At 42.8% G+C, this 22,257-nt stretch overlaps 1 protein-coding gene across 12 annotated transcripts in view; it reads right to left on the bottom strand.

The window, feature by feature from the left end:
- Positions 1–22,257, bottom strand: part of ZBTB38 (zinc finger and BTB domain containing 38) — a 65,156-nt gene that overhangs the window by 7,885 nt on the left and 35,014 nt on the right. For 5 of the 12 annotated variants that reach the window (XM_058295077.2, XM_058295078.2, XM_058295083.2 and 2 more), the window contains one exon: positions 18,584–18,697. The exons of 5 other annotated variants lie outside the window; for them this stretch is intronic. Coding sequence is in view for 1 of the 7 variants with exons in the window: in XM_012525429.4 (XP_012380883.1) it covers positions 8,179–8,229 (51 nt within the window). In the remaining 6 variants the exon portion in view is untranslated. Of the gene's footprint in view, positions 1–8,050; positions 8,131–8,178; positions 8,398–18,583; positions 18,698–22,257 lie in introns of those variants that run through there. 2 more of the 12 variants (XM_012525429.4, XM_071214551.1) reach the window with 2 other exon arrangements.

The following is a 22,257-nucleotide window of genomic DNA, read 5'->3' as shown; positions in this document are numbered from 1 at the left end:
GAAAAAAAGTACATTTCTACAAACAGATTCTTCAGTTCTTCAATTCAGTTCATGAGAACAATACACTTGCCATGTTTCTCTTTTAATTCTTGAGACAGGGGTGTTCAGAGCCACCTTTTACCACCAATCATTGCAGCCATTCTTGAGCTGAGTTTCTGGAGTGACTACTGTCTCTCTTTAAGGTTAGTTCTCTCTTCTTGCTTCCTGTATCTAAGTGTAATCTTTCTAGAAGTAAGAAGGATTAAATCTATAATTAAGAATACAGTTAAAGGAAATACAATTCATACAGCTTCCTCTCTGCACTTTAAGGCAGAAGGTGTCACCCCTGAACAGAGCTCAGGAATCTGTCCTTCACTGAATCATAAATCAATAACATCTGCTGGTGTTTCCTTCCCCTTCCTTGTAGCCCCTCTGTCCCGGGCCCCTCAGGACCTACTTTCTCCCCTCACTCATATATTCTCAACCTGTCTGGCATCTCTAAGGCCATTCATTACTTCAGCTCTTCACCCAGCCTGAATGGATAGTTTCAGAACTGGTAAAATACTTTACAAGGTTTAAAAAGGTGGTTTCCATCTCAGCTGATTCTATGCTGACTTTATTTATCCTTCCACCTCAAAATGTCTGATGCTTTCAAAAAACTCTGCATTGTAATACCTTGAGTCTCCCAATAGGCTCGACTTCCATTTGGGAATACGTTATTCCATGGCTTTTTAAAAAAAACTCTTTTACTAGTTTTTTTTTAATATGTATTTTTTCTCATTATTTATCACGGTGTATTTTTGGAGCCTAGTTCAATACATGCTCCAGGGTGTTCTGGCTCAGATTATAAACCCACCCAGTTTCCGTGGGATTCTCTGATTCTTCCCGTCAATTGTTCAGTTGGGATGGTTCACAAAAGGCTAATGTTAAAACCTACTATCTCAGTCATATTTACAGTTAGAATAAGATATGCAGTAAGAAGTATCATTATATACGTCATTAAAACACCCTCATAACTTTGGAAACACCAAGTACGACATCTTTCAGGGGAATACTGACTGCTATGTGGCAGAAGTCCTTTCTAAACTATAGCTGCTTTATTGCTAAGTGGCACTTGACTTGTCTTCTTACCACAAACAAAAAAGTCATTCTTGTATCAATTTTATCCAGCAAATCTGTTACTGCCTACCTTGGAAATACAGAGATAAGTAAGGGAGGTCTCTGCCCTTAAGGAGCTCAGAGTCTAGGGATGAAAGAGACCTATCAGCTACTAACTGGAATCCATGATGCTACGTAGTCTTATACTAGAGGTATGTGCCAAAGGTTAGAAGGTGCAGCAACAACAAGTTTTATTTATCGAGGCCCTGCAATGCTTGGCATCAATGAATAAATAGAGTAAGGGGCTAGGACGAGTACTTTAAGCAGAAGGACTACTATGTGCAAAAAAACCTGAAACAAAATGATAAAAGGGTGCACTGTCCTCAGGGCCAAGTGGTACTGGTGATGGCAGGGAGGGTGTGTGCACTGGTGTCTATAGAAGGATATACCACTGGCCGAGAAGCACCAGAAAGGAAGGGTGGGGACAGGTCAGAGAGGACTCTCAATGGCACTCCCCACAGTAAACGTTATACTGCAGGTAATAGGGAACCACTGAAAGTCACAATCAGATTTGAGTTATTAAAAAAAATCACACTGGCTGCGTGTAGGAAAGGATCTGAGGGAGGCAAGCCTGGGGACTGGAGACCAGTGAGTAGGCCACTGTGGTCCTGGACAGAGAGAGAGCCTGGGGAAGAGTGGACGGCCCACAGCTCAGAAAGATGGATGAGGGTGGGGACAGCTGAGCCCAAGTTTTAATTCTCTCAACAAGTATTTATTGAATACCTGCCACGTACCAGGCTAAGTGCTAAAAGAAAACAAGCATTCACCCCTCCTTCAAATAAATGATTACAGAATACCTACTATGTGCTTTGGGACAGTGGCTCTCAAACTTGGCTATGTATCAGATCACCTGGGGAGCTTTAAAATGTAGACTTACAGATTTTCCAGTATCTCCTTCCCCCCAATTCAGGTTTAGAATAGTTGGAGTAAGATTCTGAAATCCATATGTATTTTAATACTTGAATTTATTTTATGACTAAGGAATACATTCATATGTTACCAAATTCAAAAGGGATAACTGAAAGTCTCCATCCCACTTTGACAAGATGTTCTTTGGGTGTTTTGTTTTTTTTTAATAATTTTTAAAAAGATTTATTTATTTATTTATTTATTTCTCTCCCCTTCCCCCCACCCCGGTTGTCTATTCTCTGTGTCTAATTTGCTGTGTCTTCTTTGTCCACCTCTGCTGTCAGTGGCACGGGAATCTGTGTTTCTTTTTTTGTTGCGTCATCTTGCATGGGAATCTGTGTTTCTTTTTTTGTTGCATCATCTTGTGTCAGCTCTCTCTGTGTGCGGCGCCACCCCCGGGGCAGGCTTCGCCCTCCCTCGTGCTGGGTGGCTCTCCCCACGGGGCACACTCCTTGCGCATGGGGCTCCCCCACGCGTGGGACACCCCTGCGTGGCAGGGCACTCCCTGTGTGCATCAGCACTGCACGTGGGCCAGCCCCACACGGGTCAAGGAGGCCCGGGGCCTGAACCGCGGACCTCCCATGTGGCAGAAGGACGCCCCAACCACTGGGCCAAGTCCGCCGCCTTTGGGTGGTTTTTATCAACCAGCCAGAACCAGACCTGAGGTCTGATACCAAAACCCAGTCCAATAAGACACAGGGAAATTCTTCCCTAAGGGCTTGCGGTGTAGTAGGGGAAATGAGGTGCGTTTGTGAAACACTGAAAAGGCCACACAATGCACATGCAGGACCAGGCATGCAGGAAGGTTGTGGAAACTCAGAGAAGAGAGATTGTTTTCAGATTGGGTGGGAGGCTCAGGAATGAGTGGGAGGGAAGGCATAAGGGCGACATTAGCAGAGCCTTGGAGGGCAAAGGGATCCTGATGGGTAGAATTAGCTCTGTAGATATGGTGAGGGGGCAAAGGGAGAAAAGGAAATTTCAGGCAAAAAGAGGCAGGAAGTTAATAATTTAGGAGTCAATACAAAAGGTTAAACCAAAAACTCCGTATCTGTAAATGCAAGTTGCAAAAAGCAGTGAAAGTTGTTGAAGATGCACTTTAAATTAAGACTCTAGCACCCCTTCTCTGATATTAATAGTGCCCTCTACCTAAACCACCAAGTTTTGTCATAAATAGCCTTCAGAAGATAGTTATCCAGCTCCTTGGATGATCTAAATCCCCAAGGGAAACAAAGAAATAACTTCTAAATCTACAGAGCAGAGGGTACCCACTCTAAGTCACTAGGCAAATCCGGTTCACCCACGTTTTGTATGTCCCACAAGGTGTTTTCTGAAACATTGAGCTAACATCGAAAAACTGTACGATTTAACATAGAAATCCATACATCTGTGCTTGAGGATTAGGAACCACTGGGGCACCACTGCGATGGGCGGTACTCTGCCTGGCAAGAAGGGCTGGCGCCTCGTAGGCGTGTCCCTTCACCACAGTCCCTCCACGCACACGAGGCCTCCCGGGCACTTCTCACCCAGTGGCATGACCTGCTTGGCCCAGTTAGCCCGTTCCATTTGTGAGACCGCAAAGAACACGAAGTAAAATGGCATAGGACCCACAGATCTTATCAGGCATACTTGCTTTAAGAAAATCCCAAAAACGAAAATTAAGACTTATAAACGCAATCATTTGGGAGGGCAGTCATTCTCCTAAGTATATGCATATTCTTTGACTTAAAATGGTTAAGTTAAAGTCACTCCTCCACTACATTTCTTCATAGAAAATAATAAAACAGAAGCTTTAGGAGCTCCTGTGAATGGAAACTTGACAATATATTTTGAAAAAAGAAATGTTACGTTGGAAAGACGGTGAGACTTAATTTGCATGTAACTGTCTAAAATTTTTCTATAAAGTTATTTTTGTGAAATTAATTATTCCAGTATTATGGAGATGGAGTAGATAAGCAAGAAAAAGGCTAATGAAAATGTTTTAGATGCAGAACTTCGGTGAGTCAAAATTTGGGGAAAAAAATAAGCTAATTTTTATTTAGGTAAACATGGTCATCAGGCTTATGCTACTATTTTTTCCCCAGGGTTTGTATTATAGCCATAATGTCTTTCTAAATATACCATTAAAACATACAATATATGTATGTATAGACCCACATGTACACACAAATACCATGTATGCAATATAAACATATGTGGGCATATGTCATGTGTAAATATATTTTATAAGCATATTTACATATAAATAGGGTGAATATATAAATCACCATCCAAAACAGGATGCTTGAGAGGGAAAGGATGTGTTATTAATAATTATGCCAGGGCAAGAGGTGTATATATCGGAACTGTCACCAGGGGAAATCAGGATGACTGGTCATTCTGTACCTGTGTGTGTGTATATATATACATATACAGACACACATATAAACAATATATATATGAATCTCTATATAAAATAAATATAAAACACTATAGTTTAGTTATATGTATATATGTGTGTATTTATAGATATAATTATGTTTATATTTATAAATATAAACATACTTTATGATTATACTTTATATAAATACCAGGAAATTCTATCTAATTAGCATATTCGGAATCTGCTGCTTTTGTCTCTTGCCATATTCCAGCCTTATATAATAAATACCAATATATATAATGTAAACATGGGCACTTAATAAGCCACTTCTGATGATTACAATGACTTTTCTTCACCTGCTTTTTAGAAGTAATGAACTTTAAAAAAATAAAATAAACCCATGCTTGTGGATTCAAACAGTTTAGTAGTATATTAAGGTCAAAAGCAGAAATGCCCTTCTCCCCCCTAGCCTTTCTTTCTACTCCCTGTATCCAAACTATCCAGCCATGGATCCTTTGTCCCCTGACTTGGGAAGACATCCACATTCATCTGTATAAAGCTTTAGGAGAAAAACTGTATTCCCTCCTTGAAGTTATTCTTTTATCCTGACTCCCAGCGACTCTGCCTGGCAAATCTTATGTGTACTAATATCCCAAGTGACATCTTGTTTGGACAGGCTTCCTCCTCTGGAATCTCTGGTTTTGGGGTCATATTTGTATTACAGCATGTAGTATGTGAAGGCATGTGTTCGCATTAGGGATAACCTTATTGACCTTTGTACTCTACACGCTGGCACGGTACAACCATATGTTGTTGATGCTGACAGTGAGCTGAGAACAACTGGCTTCTCAGAATTAGCAGCAAATCGCTTACCTTACATACTGGAAGTGACATACTGTGCTCATTTAGAGAAAAGTAGACCTAGAGGAACCTAAATTCTACATTGTTGAGAGCAAAACTACTTGGAAAATAAAAATGAATTCATGTCAATTTTTTTTTTCTAGTTTTCTTCTAACACAAAGATTCTCAAAATGTGTTTCAAGGATCTCTGGATTTTAAAGATACCTTGGGGAAACGGACTTTGGCCCAGTGGTTAGGGCCTCCGTCTACCACATGGGAGGTCCGCGGTTCAAGCCCCGGGCCTCCTTGACCCATGTGGAGCTGGCCCATGCACAGTGCTGATGCGTGCAAGGAGTGCCCTGCCACGCAGGGGTGTCCCCGCGTAGGGGAGCCCCACGTGCAAGGAGTGCACCCGTAAGGAGAGCCGCCCAGCGTGAAGGAAAGTGGAGCCTGCCCAGGAATGGCGCCGCCCACACTTCCCGTGCAGCTGACGACAACAGAAGCAGACAAAGAAACAAGACGCAGCAAAAAGACACAGAAAACAGACCACCAGGGGAGGGGAGGGGAATTAAATAAATAAAAATAAATCTAAAAAAAAAGATACCTTGAACTGGTTTGGGAAGGTGAAAATTATTTTCACAATACTAATATGCTATTTGCCTTTTTAATTGTGTTGACATTTGCATTAATGGTACAAAAGCAATAGTTGATAGTGGGCATCAAACTGGTAAACTCACATGAAAGAGTAAAGAAGTATCGATTTTATTAAATCTTGACCTTTGAGAATAGGGCTTTTTTTTTTTAAAAAAAACATTCTGTGTGAAAATGGGAGTATGCATCAACACTTCTAATGCATACTGAAATATGATGGTTCCCTTGAGGAAAAACATTTGGGTAGTTCTTTGAGTTGTAAACCAAACTAGCCAATTTTTTTCATGGAACACCGTTTTTACTTGAAAGAATGACTGAATAAACAAAGGTTATTCAGACATGGGTATTTGGGCAAACATTTTTTTTCGAAAATGAAATACGTGAGCCTGTTACTTCAGGGAAAACAACTTGCCATTTTGTTACAAATGACAGTTTGCCTTTCAAGTGAAAAACAGAATTCTAGTAAACTTGTATTTGCTACCATGAGTTTGACACTTTCCAATATACAATGATTTTTCTGATGAGGATGGTGATGATGTTAATGAATGTGATTTCTGAATATTGTGTAATGAATGTGGAAGACAGGCATAACTCAGTGAACCAATATTTTCCAAATGACCAAGGCAAGGTGTTAGAATAAAATTATGCATGGGTTGAAATGTATAGAAGACCAGTGGATTTTGTAACAAAGCATGAAAAGTTCATTGGTAAGGTTTCAGATTCCAGTTGGAACTAATCTTTCAGAAAGAACCACTTGCTGATTTTTGACATAGCATCAAAGAATATCCACAACTAATGGAAAAAGTCTGTTTAAAAACTCCCTTTTCCAACTACCTATTGTGTGAGGCTGGACTTTCTTTATATACTTCAACCAAAACAACATATTAGAATAGAATGCAGAAATAGATATGAAAATCCGGCTGTCTTCTAATAAGTCAGACATTAAAGATATCTACAAAAATATAAAATAATATCACTCTTCTCATTACTTTTGTTTTAGAAAATAGTTACTATTCATAATCGATGTTATTTTATCATAGTTTTAAAAATTCTCATTTTAATTTTAAATATCTATAGATACAACTCAGAAAAACGAAAAGATTCTTTAGATCTTCAATGATTGTTAAGTGTGTAACAGGCTCCTGGAACAAAAAAGTTTAAGAACTGTTCTAACCTGTAAGAAAATGTCCAAATAATTTTTAAAAAAATATTTTAAATTTATTTTACTAGATAAATTGCATATAAGCCTAAAAGAACTAAAGACAAAGTGAATGAAAATGTAGTAAAATACAAAGCAGATCTCCCGAGAGAGATAGAGAGACCAAGGGACAAAGAAACACACTCAGAGTCACAAAGATACACAATCTCTACAGCTGCCACTCATTTTCCAAGGTTGAGGTGATTACTCTCTTGCATAGGAGCTTGGCTGAAAGACCAGGTGGCACAACAGTTCTTCCCACACTACACACAGGTAAAAATTGTTCCTTGATTTGCACAGCTGCTGCCTCGATTTTGTTTGCAGATTCTATCTATCAGTGCTTGCATCCCAGCCTTCCAAGTCTCAAAGGTTAGCCTGGTCACAGGACTCTGTTTGCCCATATGATTCTCTGCCTTCACCCATTAAAAAGGAGCTCTCACCCCATCTTTTCCTTAACCTTGTTTTCAAGCATCTGTTTACCCGTTGTGCGACTGAATTGGAAAACAAGGGCAACAGTTCTTGCCAATGACCTCCCCAACAAATGCCACGTACTTCCAGCTTACTTAAACCTCCCCTCCCTCAAATGGTTAAGGCAACTTTCCTGAAATACACAACATTTTAAAATGTTAAAACAAAAGTTTCCACATAAACTCTAACCCTCAGAGTACAAAAATTTTTTTTTCAAAAACCGTTTAAAATTGTTCATCAATGTATCTATTATGTAGACCTTTATAGGGCTTGTTAATACAATTTGGTGTGCTTTTATTAGAAATCTTTAAGACAGACAAGGAGTGAAATGACCTCTCCCAGAATATATTCTTACTGAAAACTAGAAGTAACTTACTCAAAGACACTCTCCAGAGCCAGACTGAACCTCATTTTTCTAAATCTTCTGATCAGAGGAAAAGGCCAAGAGCCCTCTTGCCAGCGCCTTGGCCACTCAATTCCTGACGTACCTAATAAAACTGAATCAGCAGAGCGACTTTCTCCTCTCTCCCGTAAGCGACTTTCTCCTTTCTCTACCGCAAGTCTTCTTCTATAAAAAGAAACTTAGATATAAAACCCAACTAAAAAAAGAACGTACCGTATTAGGACTCTGACATGGAATCTTGCAAAAGTCAAACTCAAAATCCATTTTGGGCCAGGGCAGAACCCATACCAAGGCGGACCCTACAGCACGCACGGCCTGGCTATTCCCTGCGGAACGTTTTCTGACAAAGAACACTTTGCTTCAGTGATCTTGCTCCACCACCCCACACACATCTTTGCAGTACATTTTCTCATAGTCATGTTGGGTGACTACGTCAGACCTCCCCACGTGACGGGGTATTAGAAACACACGCAGCAGATCTCGAAAACAGATTACAAAACAGGAGCCCTTTATAGAGTTGAGCTGCGTCTAGGAAAAGGAAAAGCCTCTTGATTCTGCCTTCTACACACTGCTCAGAAGGGACCAAGAAGAGATGGAATTTATCAGACTTTAATGCACTTAAGCTATCAGATTTAAAAAGGCATAGTGTGACAAGGGAAGTTGTATTTTTTCAAACTGAAATTCAGGCCATTCTGAAGACCAACATCAGGAAGCTGCTAAAATATGCTCAACAGAGAGAGAGGCTACCTGGGCAACCTTACTGAATATGCTAACTTAACAAAGTAAATGCTCTGTCTCCAGACCGGTGCTTGTGTGCACACAGACTGCAAGATCAAGTATTGTCAGATTCATGAATGATTCAGTGTGCCCAGTTAAATATTTTAGTTTACATGTTTGGACAGATAAAAGGGGGGAAGGTCCTTTGTATCTCTTTTACTTTTTGAAATGCAGCAGTATTTCCAGAGTAGCCCATGTACCTGGCAGTTCATCTTGGATTCAAGCTTGCCCACACACCTGCTTGCCTAAGAAACCTGGCAAACAGACTTAGAAAGTCTATCTTCGAAGCCAGTGAATGTTGCGTCCATTTCTTGTTTCAAGAAACCAGAAAGGAATGAGTGAGATAACACAGAAAATGCACCTAGTGCAGAGCCTGGCAGCTAGGTCTTGCTCTTCTGGTCACTACAGAGAGACCACCTATGCAGCCCACTCTTCACACAGCATACAGGGTGATCTTTAAAAGCAGAAATGAGATCACGTCAAGACTTGCTTGAAACCCTGAGACTTTTTTTTTTAGGTACCGGACCAGAGATTGAACCCAGGACTTCATATGTGGGAAGCTGGTCCTCAACTATTGAGCTCCATCGGCTCTCCTGACTTGGTTTTATTGTTTCTTTGTTTTTAGGCGGCACTGGCAACTGAACCAGGGACCTCCCATGTGGGAAGCAGGCACTCAACTGCTTAAGCCACATCCACTCCCCTGCTTAAAACTCTTAAAGGGTCTTCACCTGGCCTTAGAATAAAATCCAGACCCCTTCGCCATGGCCTGCAAGGCCCTGCACCATCAGAGGCCCTATTCATGCTCCCAGACTCACTGGCTTTGCTCTCACCCGCCCTGGGTCCTCTGTGCTCCGCAGTGCGTGCCACGCAGGTCTCTCTTTGCTCACTCCCCGCCACGCCTCTTCCGGCCCCCAGGCCTTTGGAATTCGCTTGTTCCAGCACTGCCCACGGCCAGCTGGCTCACTCTCATCTTTCAGGCCCAGCTCAAATGTCACCTTGGAGGGACCATCCCACCTCACCGCTTGCTCCCTCTCCTTTATTTGGCCTCACATTGCTTTATTTCCTTCATGCCATTTACTGCGCCTTGCAATTATCCCCTGTATTTGCCTGCTTGTTTACTAACCATTTTGCTCACCAGAAAAAGAGCTCCAGAAGGGAAGAGGCCTTGTCCATCCCTGTTGACTGCCACATCTCCAGGCCCCAGGACATGGCAGGCGCTCAGTAACTATCTGGGGAACGGGCAAGTGGAGTGGCTATGCACCTAGAACATGAATGAGGCTCACCCGCATTTAAAAAGCAAACTGTCTGCCTCTCCCACACTCCAGATCCCTCTTATCCTGCTCTGCTGCTGCTTTTTTCCCACACCACCCACAGCCTTCCTATATTCTACATAATTTAGTTTTGTTTTTTTTTTTTAATTTATTTTTTATTGTCCCCATAAGGGCAACACTCTACTTTTTCTTCGCTGATGCATCTGGAACAGTGTCTGGCATATAGTAGGCCCTCATAAATATTTATTTAACAAGGCTCTGTATTATAAATAAATAGGTTTGTAAATCAGCATTATATAAGGATAGCCACCAAAAATATAGCCAATTACAGTTTTCAACTGTCTTCTCCAGTTTTTTTATATATTTTTAAATTTCTCTCCCCTTCTCACCCACCCCGCCCCTGTTTTTTGCTGTGTTCTTCTGTGTCCACTTGCGTTCTTGTCAGTGGCACCGGAAATCTGTGTTTCTTTTTGTTGCGTCATCTTGCTGTGTCTGCTCTGTGTATGTGCAGCACCACCCCTGGGCAGGCTGCACTTTTTTCACGTGGGGCGGCTCTCCTTGCGGTTTACACTCCTTGCACATGGGGCTCCCCTATGCAGGGGACGCTGAGTGGCATGGCACTCCTTGCGCACATCAGCACTGCGTGTGGGCCAGCTCACCACATGGGTCAGGAGGCCCTGGGTTTGAACCCTGGACCTCCTATATGGTAGGCAGATGCTGTATCAGTTGAGCCAAATCTGCATCCCCCAATCACTTTTTTTTTTTTTTAAGATTTTTTTTTTAAAATTTATTTCTCTCCTCTTCCGCCCGCCCCCAGTTGTCTGCTCTCCATTCGCTGTGTGTTCTTCTGTGACAGCTTCTATCCTTATCAGCGGCACCGGGAATCTGTGTTTCTTTTTGTTGTGTCATCTTCTTGTGTCAGCACTCCATGTGTGTGCGGTGCCATTCATGGGCAGGCTGCACTTTCTTTTGCACTGGGCAGCTCTTCTTACGGGGCATACTTCTTGCACATGGGACACCCCTGCGTGGCAGGGCACTCCTTGCACGCAACAGCACTGTGCATGGGCCAGCACCACATGGGTCAAGAAGGCCTGGGGTTTGAACCGTGGACCTTCCATGTGGTAGGCGGACGCCCTAACCACTGGGCCAAGTCTGCTTCCCCCAATCAGTTTTTAATATAATTACTTTTATTTGATACATTTCAGCAAATGAAGCACTTCATACATTAATTCATTTCATCTTCTCCACAATCCTGTAAGGCAGGTACATAAAATGAAGATACTGCTATATACCTCATAGGATTAAGTGAATTAAAGAGTCGATGCCCAACAAATGGAGACTGATAGTAGTATCATGCCTGTAGTATAGATGTGGAAACCAAGGCCCAGAGAAGCAGGAGAGCCTATAATTTCTAGTGGGGGCGCAGAGTCTATACTTTCCAATTTCCACTGCACTCTGCTTCCTCACACATGGGTACTCATACACAGTGTAAGGAAGTCACAGCAGGGTGACTTGCTCCATCCAACTCAAAATGGCCCTGCAATGAGTCCAAAACCACAGGCACACAAGATCACTGGTAGAGAAGCCTGTAGCAGGAAGAGACGCAGGGTGGGAATCAACAGGCAGGGCCAGTGGGGGACTGCCGGCCAGGTACAAAGGTCTCTGAAAGATGCTGCCAGTCACGAAGGAAGTGTGCCATGAAGGTCCCTGAGAGCCAGACAAGCTGCTGGGCCACAGGCCTCGGGCTGGGACCCTTCATTGCTGGCTGGTCACAGGTGCAGTGGGGTGAAGGTGCCACCCAACACCACTCGGTCATAGCATCTAGCCCCCATCCCAGAAAACATTCTCACAGCCAGGATCTGCTCATCTGACGTGAATGCAGGAGGATGTGTTTTGAATTCCCCGCACCCCGTAAGTATTTAGACTTACATTCTCATCGCAGGCCTGGGGGTGATGCAGTCTCGGGGATCATGAGGCGTATGCTAGAAACCAGTGGTGTGAAGCCCTAGGGGAGCACTGGGGAAGAGAAGCTCCACAGTGGGGCTGGCTTCTGGTGTGAGCCTTCTTCCTGACAGCGGGAAGAGTCTCCTGGCCAACACAGAGTCGAGGCGTGGCGAGCGAGGCTCATCCAAATCCCAAATCCAAACTCCAGTGTCCTTACCGTGGCTTAGGAGATCCTCTCTGATTTGGCCTCACCTCCCGACACTGAACCCACACCAGACTTCTTCCTGCTCCTCGAATATGCCCAGGTCCTTCCCACCTCAGGCCTTTGCACATGCTGCCTCTCTAGCCCGGGATGCCCTTCTAGCCCCAGCAGCAGCCCACCCTGCTCTCCAGCCAACGGCCCCTCGTCCCATTAGGGTGAGGTTATGCACTCTCATGTCCTTTTCTTTTATAGTACTCACTACTTTTCTAATTAGAATTTACCTGGCAAATGTGTGTTTTTCCACCAGAGAATAAATTCTGTGAGGGCTGAGAATGTTCACCACAATTTCTGTAAGACCCAGCATGGCACATGGCACATGGCACATGATAGGTTTTAGTAAATCTTTATTACTGAAAAAAACAAAAAGCTGCCCAACACAAAGCTTTATTGAGGCCACAGTACCTGTGCTAGGTCAGCATGATCTGTCCTGCTGTTTCTCACCTGTAGTAACGGGGGTCAGTATATTTGCTGAGCATAAAAAAGTCAAGAAACCTGTTCTGATATGGGGAAAAAACAGCAATAAAAAAACAAATCAACACTGCTGGCCTAAGGCTGAACTGCTCGAGACAAGCCAGGGCCATCCACTGCTCACAAAGGTGTTTCTGCTCAAATAAGTTAAAACATTGAAACACAGCTTTGGGACACTGAAAGGAAAAAAAACAACAACCAAAAAAACACTTATTACCTCTTTGGCTCAAAGGGAGGAGAAAAACCATCCTCCAACCTTCACCAAAAGGCTTTGATCAAACTCTAGGGATTTGGTCTCTGTCTCCCAAGTATTAACACTTATACTGAATTGGCAAAACTATTTACAATTAACTTAAAACAAACAAAAAAACCCCCACCTAAATCACTTTTTAAAAAAAAGTAGGCAACACGTGGGTATAGTGTTTCCCCATGATGCCCTTCCTTCCCCCACCCCCATGGGACACCTTGCATAGTGCTTTTAGTTCCTCCCAATGTCCCTCACACGGCTCCTCTCCTGAGCAGCTCACCTGGAGACGGTGCTGGCTGAGCAGCACAGCTGAGCCCATGGCTCATGGACTGTGGATGCTCATGCTTCCGTGTGCACCAATCTATGAATCTATGACCCCCTCCAAAGCCACGCACAAGCCTTTTCCCATCAAGCAGCCATTGGTAAGAGTGGAGAAGTCGTTGTAATGTGAGCTTATAATGGTGTTCTCAGCAGAGCATGCACGTCAGACTTCCTTTGGAACCTCAACAAGAATTCAAAATAGAGGCCACCACCAACACTGAATCAGAGTCTCATGACCAAAAGGCATGACTGGGTTCTGTGCCCCTTTCTAAAAGGAGGAGAACGTGATAATTCTCCTCGCCCCTGCAAATTATTTTGCTATCAGTGCTATTATGCTAATGACAACTTGGAAAACCTTTTTCAATCTACTGGAACAAAAAGATAAAGCCTTGGTTTCGAGGAAGTTGAATCCACACTATCAGCAAGTGATCCAGTGAAGAACACCTCTGGCCATGTTACTACGTTAATACACTGATATGTTCAGAATCAAGACACTGAGTCGCAGGTTAAGTGGACTGTTCAATTCAGATCCAGAACACTTCAGGGTGGCTGGGGCTCAAGTTGTTGGGACTGCTCTTGAGAGCAAAAGAACAAGATGCCAAGCTCCCTGGAGGTGATCTGTGGTCCCCAGGCTGGTCTTTGGTCACAGGTGACCCAATGCAAACCCTGACCAATTACGTTCCCCCTCAACATTGTCATTTCAATTAGCGCAGCAAGACGCTACTGTTCTAACCCCCCTCATCCTTCCTAACTAGCTCATTCCTTTTACTTTCCTTGGGCTCACACCCCAGCACGCCCGTACCCTGCCCCTCCCTTGGATTCAGACAGCCTGCGATTGTTTCAGGGCTACGTAACCGCTTACACAGCACCTTCCTTGTCCTGACCCCTCCCAAGAAGGCCAACTTTCTGGGCCAAATTCGGAACGAAGCCTAGAACACTCAGCCTTTTCCTGTTTAGCCTGTGTCATTTAAAAATCACTTTCATAAATATGACTTCGTTTTCCTTCTCACAACACCACTGCAGACCCTGAAATAATACTTCCATTTCAAAGATGAGGATATGGAAGCTCAGAAAAATTAAGCTGAAATCACCGCACTATGCAGCTTGCAATTGGCAGGGTTGGGTTTTGAACCCAGATCTTGTGATCTCTCTGCCATACTTAAAAAGGAAGACTATATTTTTATGATTCCAAATGTTAATATAGTCCACTATCTCATCTTTTGACTGGCATGTTTAACGGTTGTGTTTGTTTTCTGCTAAATTCAGTGTCAAACATAGTTGCCTCTCAATAAACTACATATCATTAGCTTTTTTAACCAATTCAACCAGTTTTTCCTGACCAGGCTATCCACTACTAACACACCAATTATCAGGTGATTACCTATGCACTCTATTTTGCCTTCTCTGCCATCCTGCCTTATTTACCTAGTCATGGCATTGTGTTTCATTGGTTCTGTAAAACGGGAATAGTAATATCTGAGAGGATTACTGTGATAGTTAAATAAGGAAACAAATGTAGAGAGCTTAGCAAGTGTTCAATTAATGCCAATGCCTACTACTACTACTAAGAAATTTTTAATATGTTCATCAAAACAGAGTTTTGTTTTCCTAAGAAGTGTCTGTTCTAGTATAAGGCGGCGTGGATACAACACTCAGAGAAACAGAAAAATGAGTTCAGCCCCTGGGACTTGTTGAATTCTTTCTTTCTTTTCTCACTTAGGAACCTCCTGGAACCCACCGTCCAATTTTTTAAAATATTGTAATGCCCTCCAGTTAGCCACAATCTAACCACTCCTGTTTACACACAGCCCCACTTTAAACCTTCATATTATCTTTCTGCCCCTTTAGGTATCTGAGTTTTAAATACTTGACCTATAATAACATAAGCATACATCACTCACAGGTTTTGTTCTACCTGGAAGTTTTCAATTTTTGTACAGTAACTCATTATCCTAAAATTTAAAAAGCAAGATATCAGTGTTCTAGCTCTCAAAACTACTGAAGTGCTACATCTTAGTGAAGCATAGGTGGTGAGAAGCCTCATAAGATTTCTTCAGTATCGCTCAGGTTTGTTCTTCCCCCTGAAGACTTCCTGCCCAGGAAGAAGACTGGCAGACATCAAACTTTTCACTTTGCTCAGGTCATTTTCATTACAGTCTGCTCCTAATAAGCCCTGTATGAGATCAGATTTACACTGTCAGAGGCACCCAGATCACCTTTTTAAAAAGAGGTCCCTTATTCTTCATGAACTATTGTTGTAATGGGAAAGCAATTAATTGCCGAGCAATGCACAGGCCTTAATCGGTAGCTTCTTATTGGGTGAAAAGTATTCTGCGTTGGTTATCATGCTTTATGTCCTTACCACACAAATACAATCATTCCTAAAAACAGAGCACTGAGATGGGGCCTGGACCACTTGGTAGTCCCAGGACTTCAAAGCAAGGTCAATGCAATAAAGCATATCCACCAAGATCACAGTGTCCTCAGAGAATCTGCGAGAAAGGCTCAGTGGGACAGTGGTGTCAACCCAAGGCAGCAGGCCTCAGTCTGGAGAGCAGCCCACACCTTCCCTGGTGCTAGTGGGGCCCTCCAGGGGCTCAGTTGGGCCTCCTCCCTGGTGTCAAAAGACAGCCCCACACACGCAGTGGTTTCCCACCTGCTTCTAGACACAACGATACCAACGTGCAGAGGTCATTTTTATGGGGCCTGGGCCTCAGATGCTCATTTGGGGCCACTTACATACGTGCACATACATTTCCTTCTCCCTTGGTTTCTGCAAGTCCTCCTCCCATGTTTTCCGTCTTTTCTCCTCCACCTCCCGTTTTTCCTATTTGAAGCCACTGTGGGCAACAATGGAATCTCTGGAGGGAGGCCAGACGTGGCAGCACAGCACAGACCACCGTGCGGGATTCGGAAGCACAGGCACGTCTTCCCAGGGTTCAGGAGACGGGGGTTATCGGCAGGGCTGTCAGGCAAGCCCACCGGCAGGTGTGTGGGTATGGCTAGGTGCGAGAGCTTGTCTGCTGCGGAAATGCTACGGAAACTCTGGCTGGTCACACACATGGGGGCACAGTGGTTTGGATAAAAGGCTTCAACTGGGAAAAATAGTCGGGGGTTGTGTATTCAAAGAACTAAGTTCCAGTTAGCTTTTGCCAATTCTGCCCAAAACAAAACTTAATTAAAATTTAATGAAGTTTTCTGGCAGTAGTCAGGTATCCAAACAGTTCCTCTGCTCACCTGTTTCAGAATGAAATCATCTGGGGTAAAAGAGGCGGCAATTGCCTCAATATATAAGCTATGGAAATTTTTTATAAAGTAAAACACCCCACACAAAATCCCAAGCCCACTGCAGGTAAAAACCCACAATATGCTGTTCGGGAAAGTTATGCTTTAAGTATAAGGATTTTTAAAAATCTAAAGAGAACAGCTCGAGTTTCTTCTGCTTGTGCTTTCATTTTAGAAAACAAATGTTCATCGACTCCACAGTGGGCGGAGTTTCACACAGGGATTCAAACCCACAGAAAATGGCCACCGGGTTTTAGAAACCTTAACACGACAAACAGGGCACCCAGGAGATCTTCTCAAAATACAGGGCACTTACCTTTCACAAGGGTAATAGTCTAGAGAGACACACACCGCATTTTTTTCAACCAGAAACATAAATCATGGCCTCCAAAGTATTTGTTTGCTGAACGCCACAATGACTAATCACCAGAACTTTTATTATTCTCCCTGAGCAAGGAAACCTCGAGGGGGAAAAACAGGTCATGTTTAATGTAAGGTAGCTGCTAGGATTGTAGGTAAGACTAGTACTTAAACTTCATAAAAGAAATTAAAAGATCTGAGAATGTATTTCTTAAAATGGAAGCATAAGTCACCAGAAACTCTTAACTTTAAATAGAAAAGAAAGTCTTAAAATAGATAATTCATACAAGACAAAAAAGTTCTTGATTGATTTCCTGAAAAAGTCATAAAGGGAAGCAAATATTGAGAATGGTAAGTTCACAACAAAACAGGCTAAGAAACAGTGGTGCCGAAACAATGTAGGGGGAAAAAAAGGTTTTCCCCAGAAACTTCGGTGTTTCTGTGCAAAAAGCCAACTCAGAGCATGTAACAAAGAAACTCCAGAATTGCTAGACCTTGAAAGGAACACTTTAAAAGGCCAGTTGTTTGTTTTTAACCCTATTTAGCGCAGCTAAAGGGGTAGGCCAGTTCTCTAAAGTCCAAGTGAAACCCCATTCAGGACTTCTTTTTATTTGCATGTCATTGCTTCTGCAGTCTACCTGGTGCCCTCTGCTTCCTCAAAGGGGTCCTCCAGTACCCCTCAGTACCCCTTGTTAAGGCAAAGGTGGACCTCACATCAGTCCACCACCACAGAGAGCGTGGCTCAGCACCAGAACCAGGCAACCGTGTTCAGCTGCAGCTGCTGTCCACGGCTTCCATGGGTGAGCACTGGCAACAGCAGGGAGACCTGGAAAAACCTGCTCTTTGAGTTCGGCTCAGGGGCTACGAGACTGGAATGAATAGGTTTAAGATGGAACAGACCAAAATGCTGAGTATGTTTGTGAAAAAAGGAAATCCTCACTTTGGTCTGGGAGCCAAGCAGTGCTCTATCAGAGCTCGTCAGCTTATGCAAACACACACAGGTTTGGGGGGACTAAGGATCTGAAGACAAGTCTCCCCTGCCTGGCAAGAGCATACATTTCAGCTTTGTTTTTCACTGAATTGGTGGTCTCATTATCTAACTGTAATCAACCCTACAAATAATCAGACGTTGTTCTAACACATGAACGGGAAAAATAACACAAACAAAGTGAGAAAATCCAATGCACAAAGCAGGAAGTGATCGCTCCTGTGTCTCTCGTCGTGCACAAAGCCTGCTTTTGTGGGTTGCTGAAATAACCTGGGATACCCCTTTGGGACTTAAGAGTTATGGGATTTCAAGGAAATGCACCCTGCAATGAACATGCACAGAGTAGTGGCCAGCAAAATAGGTCTTCCTATTCATACTCCTTGAGAAAACGTTTAATTCCTCTCAAAATTTAATTGTTGTACAAGTGTACAATACTAAAAATAGTATTAATAACAGGGGATGTATGGGAAAAATATACCGAGGGTATGCTATGGACCATAGCTAGTGATAATAGTCTGATCACATTCTTTCATAATCTGTAACAAATGTTCCACAACAATGTAAGGTGTTGGTGGAGGGGTGATGTAGGGGAATTCTGTACATTATGCACGACTGTTTCGTAAACTCACTACTTCTCTAATAAAAAAAATAAATTAAAAAATTTAATTGTTGTATAAGTTGTAATTCTCACTTACATAAGAGAGGAAAAATGTCTTTTTGAAAAACAGGAAATGGCGGAGCGGGTGTAGCTCAGTGGTTGATTGCCTGCTTCACATGTAGGAGGTCCTGGGTTCAATCCCCGGTACCTCCTAAAACAAACAAACAAACAAGAAACAATTAGCCTTCTGCCTCTCGCAGTTTAAAAAGAAATTTTCTTGACTACCTGTTCACAGAATGTGTACTCTGAAAGGGCCAAGAAAGAGTCAAAAGAAAAAAAGAAAGAGAAAAAAGTCCAGCTACCTTTTTAGAATTGTAACCAAGTCACAAAATCAAGGACTGATCCAGGTCTTGTTGGGCTTAAAGAGTATACAATTGGGGGAGAACCTCTATAAAGAAATATAAAAATGCAAAAACAAAGTGGGCAAGAATCCAAGAGCTTCAACTGGACCGGAAGTTGCGTATCACGTTCTACTGTTCGGCTGCTGGAATCTCAGCAGACATCCGGTCAGCTCTCTTCCACTGAACAGTTCCAGGCCCTCTTTAAGTGTCACCTGCTGCCCACCATCTCCGGGCACTGCTGATAATCTGCCTTCAGAGACTGGGCACGTAGGACCATGGGTTCTGTTCCCAGTTTACCACTAAGTATGTGAACTTGAACAAGGCCTATGACCTCACCTGACTCCCGTTACTTTTTCTGGCATGTGAAGACTTTGGGCTGGTTTATTCCTACGATTCTTTCCAGCCATAAAATGTGAAAATCCTATGATTCCTGACCCCCTATTTTGTCATCTTTTGATCGATTCCCAACCAGTCCCAATTTTCCTGTAAGAATCTTCCTTTTCTCCAGAGCGGACAATCTCCCACCCTTAAATTCATGCAGTTTCCTCAAAAGTGTGTGGAGTTAAAGGCAGACTTCAAGTCCGGCTAGTTCATGTATACGTATGAGGACAGGGGGAGGGAGCTTTGCAATCCAGACCCCTGGAAGATCTCAGATGTGGGCTGAACCCCTGTCCTTGTCCCAGAACTCTGCTTTCCTGCTGGAAAGGAAATACAATTACTATACCTTAGAGCTGGAAGGAGGCTCAGTCACCACTGAGCCAAAGCTTCTCCCTTACAGGTAAGGAAACAAAGCAATCAAAATTCCTTTCCTTCCCAGGGTCACAATGCCAGTCAGTGGTAACAGGTTCCAGGCCTCCAGGCTCTCCAGTCCTGGTGTGGGCTCTTTTCCTAGGCCCCTGTAGAGCTCCTCAGGGCCTCAGAGGGTAATCAACAAACATTTACTGAGTACCTCTGGTCAATCCCCTTGGGGCTGTTTTAAACTTTCTACTGGCACTGCCACACTGGGAACAGGTTAGCCTGCACAGACAGCTAGAGCTAGACACAAAGGACTGATCTGATCAGTGCAGAAATCCACTGACGTTTTCACTCCAAAGAAAAGCATGGAGCAGCAGCTGATGGTGGATAAGGATAGGTTAGGGAGATAGGGAGGTCTTACAACCACAGGGGTCCAAACCTAGCACCTGGCATATACTGGATAATCATGAAATATTTGTTGAACAAGTTCAAGTTTGCATATTATCTCTGCTCCAGTTGCTTGCCGTCAAAGATGCTTTGGTTACAATGGTATCCGAGACAGGGTCTCAGTCTCAGCGTGCTGCTCGGGAGACAGCATGGGGTGTGGTGAAAAGGAGCTAGGCTTTGGAGCCAGCCAGCTTCCAGAGCTGAAGCACCCCTCTCTACAACTTAGGCTCCATCAAGAGCCTCTCTGTGCCTATTTCTACCACATCAAGTTGTGCTGAGAGCCTAAGAAGATGGCAGAGACAAGGATTATTTCCATGAATGTCCATTCTGCCCCTTTCCTGCAGGGGCTGGGGGCATAGGCAGAGAAACCCTGGTCCTAGGCAAGATTGCAGGCCATCAACATCGTCTTCCAAAAGAAGCAAACCATCAATGGGATGCTGGCATTTAAAAAGGACTCAACACAGTTTTAATAAACACATTCACAGTAAGTCACCTGGTTTCTAAAAGATGCATAGGTAACATAAAGTTCAATTCAATATACACCAGTCGAATGTTTATATTCTCTGTGCATAGCCTAAACACCAAACTTACACATATACATACACATATATACATATATACATACATATATACATATATACATATGTATCTTAATCCTTTGTTGTGAATACGTGAGAAAAGAGCTAGGACTAGGAAGGAAGAAAGAGAAATTCTCATCTATACAATGAGGTTGCGACAGATGAACAACATGAACTTTAGCGTAAGGATTTTATGATTCTACAACGCAGACAATGAGGGAAATGACAGAGATGTTTATCAACCAGGAGACAGAGTCAGATCGATAAATGCATCACAGTAATTTAAAGGCACGGTTGTGCAATGCTGTCACCTTATTTCACGTTATTGCTAAAAACATTTGAAGTTGAGTGGCTTTTGTAAACTCTGGGTATAGCGATAGAGTGTCACCACTTACTCCACAAGCAAAGCAGGTTTGGGGGCTGCCTGTCACCCAGTGCTGCTATGGATATAAAGTAGATGGCAATGGAGGGCTTCGATAACACCACCAGTCCTTGAGTATCTGGGATCCATTTGTTTCTATTTTACCACAAATACAATCCATAAATACTAATGATGAAAACATAAAGCTTCTGAAACATAGCTACATTCTAATAGAAACAGGATTTGAAATCAGCATTCCAAGTCTCAGGTTTATTTCCTCCTTAGCTTTCCAGAAATTGACATTTGTTAATCTTCATCACCTGTAAGGCTTGTTAAAATGCAGATTCTCAGGCCCCACCCCAAACCTACTGACTCGCAATCTCTGGGCAAGTGGCCTGGGAACCTACATTTTAAATAAGCTCCCCAGGTGGGCTCTTATCCATACTAACTTATAAGTCACTTGAACTATCACTGGAGAGACTAGGTATAGTGGGAAGTATGTTCCTTCCATGATAACATTAACACACTAAAATGAACCCGAAAAATAAAGCTGCGTGTGTAGATGCACAGCACACATAAATTTACATATGCTATCTATACAAGGTTGTGAGGGAAGAGGAACCAACAGTTACTAAATGCCTCTTATTGTGTAGACCCTGACCAAAGAATATATTACTCAATCTTCAAAACAATCCAATTGAGTTATGGATAGGAAAAGTGATGCTTAGGGGGACAATAACTTTTCTAAAGTCACGAGCTTGGAAAATGGCCTAACTAGGTTGTGAAACTAGATTTATCTGACCCCAGTCTTCTCATTCCATTGCACTAAGCTCATACCCACATGAAAACACATGTGCATACACACGCATACATCCCCAAAAGGTAAAAGGTGATAGAATTTAATTACTTTTAGAAACATTTAAAATCAACAGGCACGTAATTTTTGAAGGACTTATTTCATCAAAGAATAACCTTTGGTCGGTCTGCTGACAACAGGATAAAGTATCTGACTACTCTTAAAACCACATTTACTACCCTGAATTTTAGTAATCAGATGTTGTGTTTTGAGGGTTATTAGGGTCAGCTTTAACAGTGAGTCCTGATTTGTGCAACTTACAAATTTATGCAAATGAAACCACTTAATAGTCATTCTTCAAGTCATATTTCCTTACAAAAGAAAATGCCAATAAATGTGTAATCTAGCATTTGTCGATCCAGTGGGCTTCCTGGGCCTCGCAAAGCCCATTCC

Source organism: Dasypus novemcinctus, chromosome 4 (genome assembly GCF_030445035.2).
Source record: "Dasypus novemcinctus isolate mDasNov1 chromosome 4, mDasNov1.1.hap2, whole genome shotgun sequence".
In the NCBI taxonomy this organism is placed as follows: Eukaryota; Metazoa; Chordata; class Mammalia; order Cingulata; family Dasypodidae; genus Dasypus; species Dasypus novemcinctus.
This window is presented reverse-complemented; position numbering and strand designations above follow the sequence as displayed.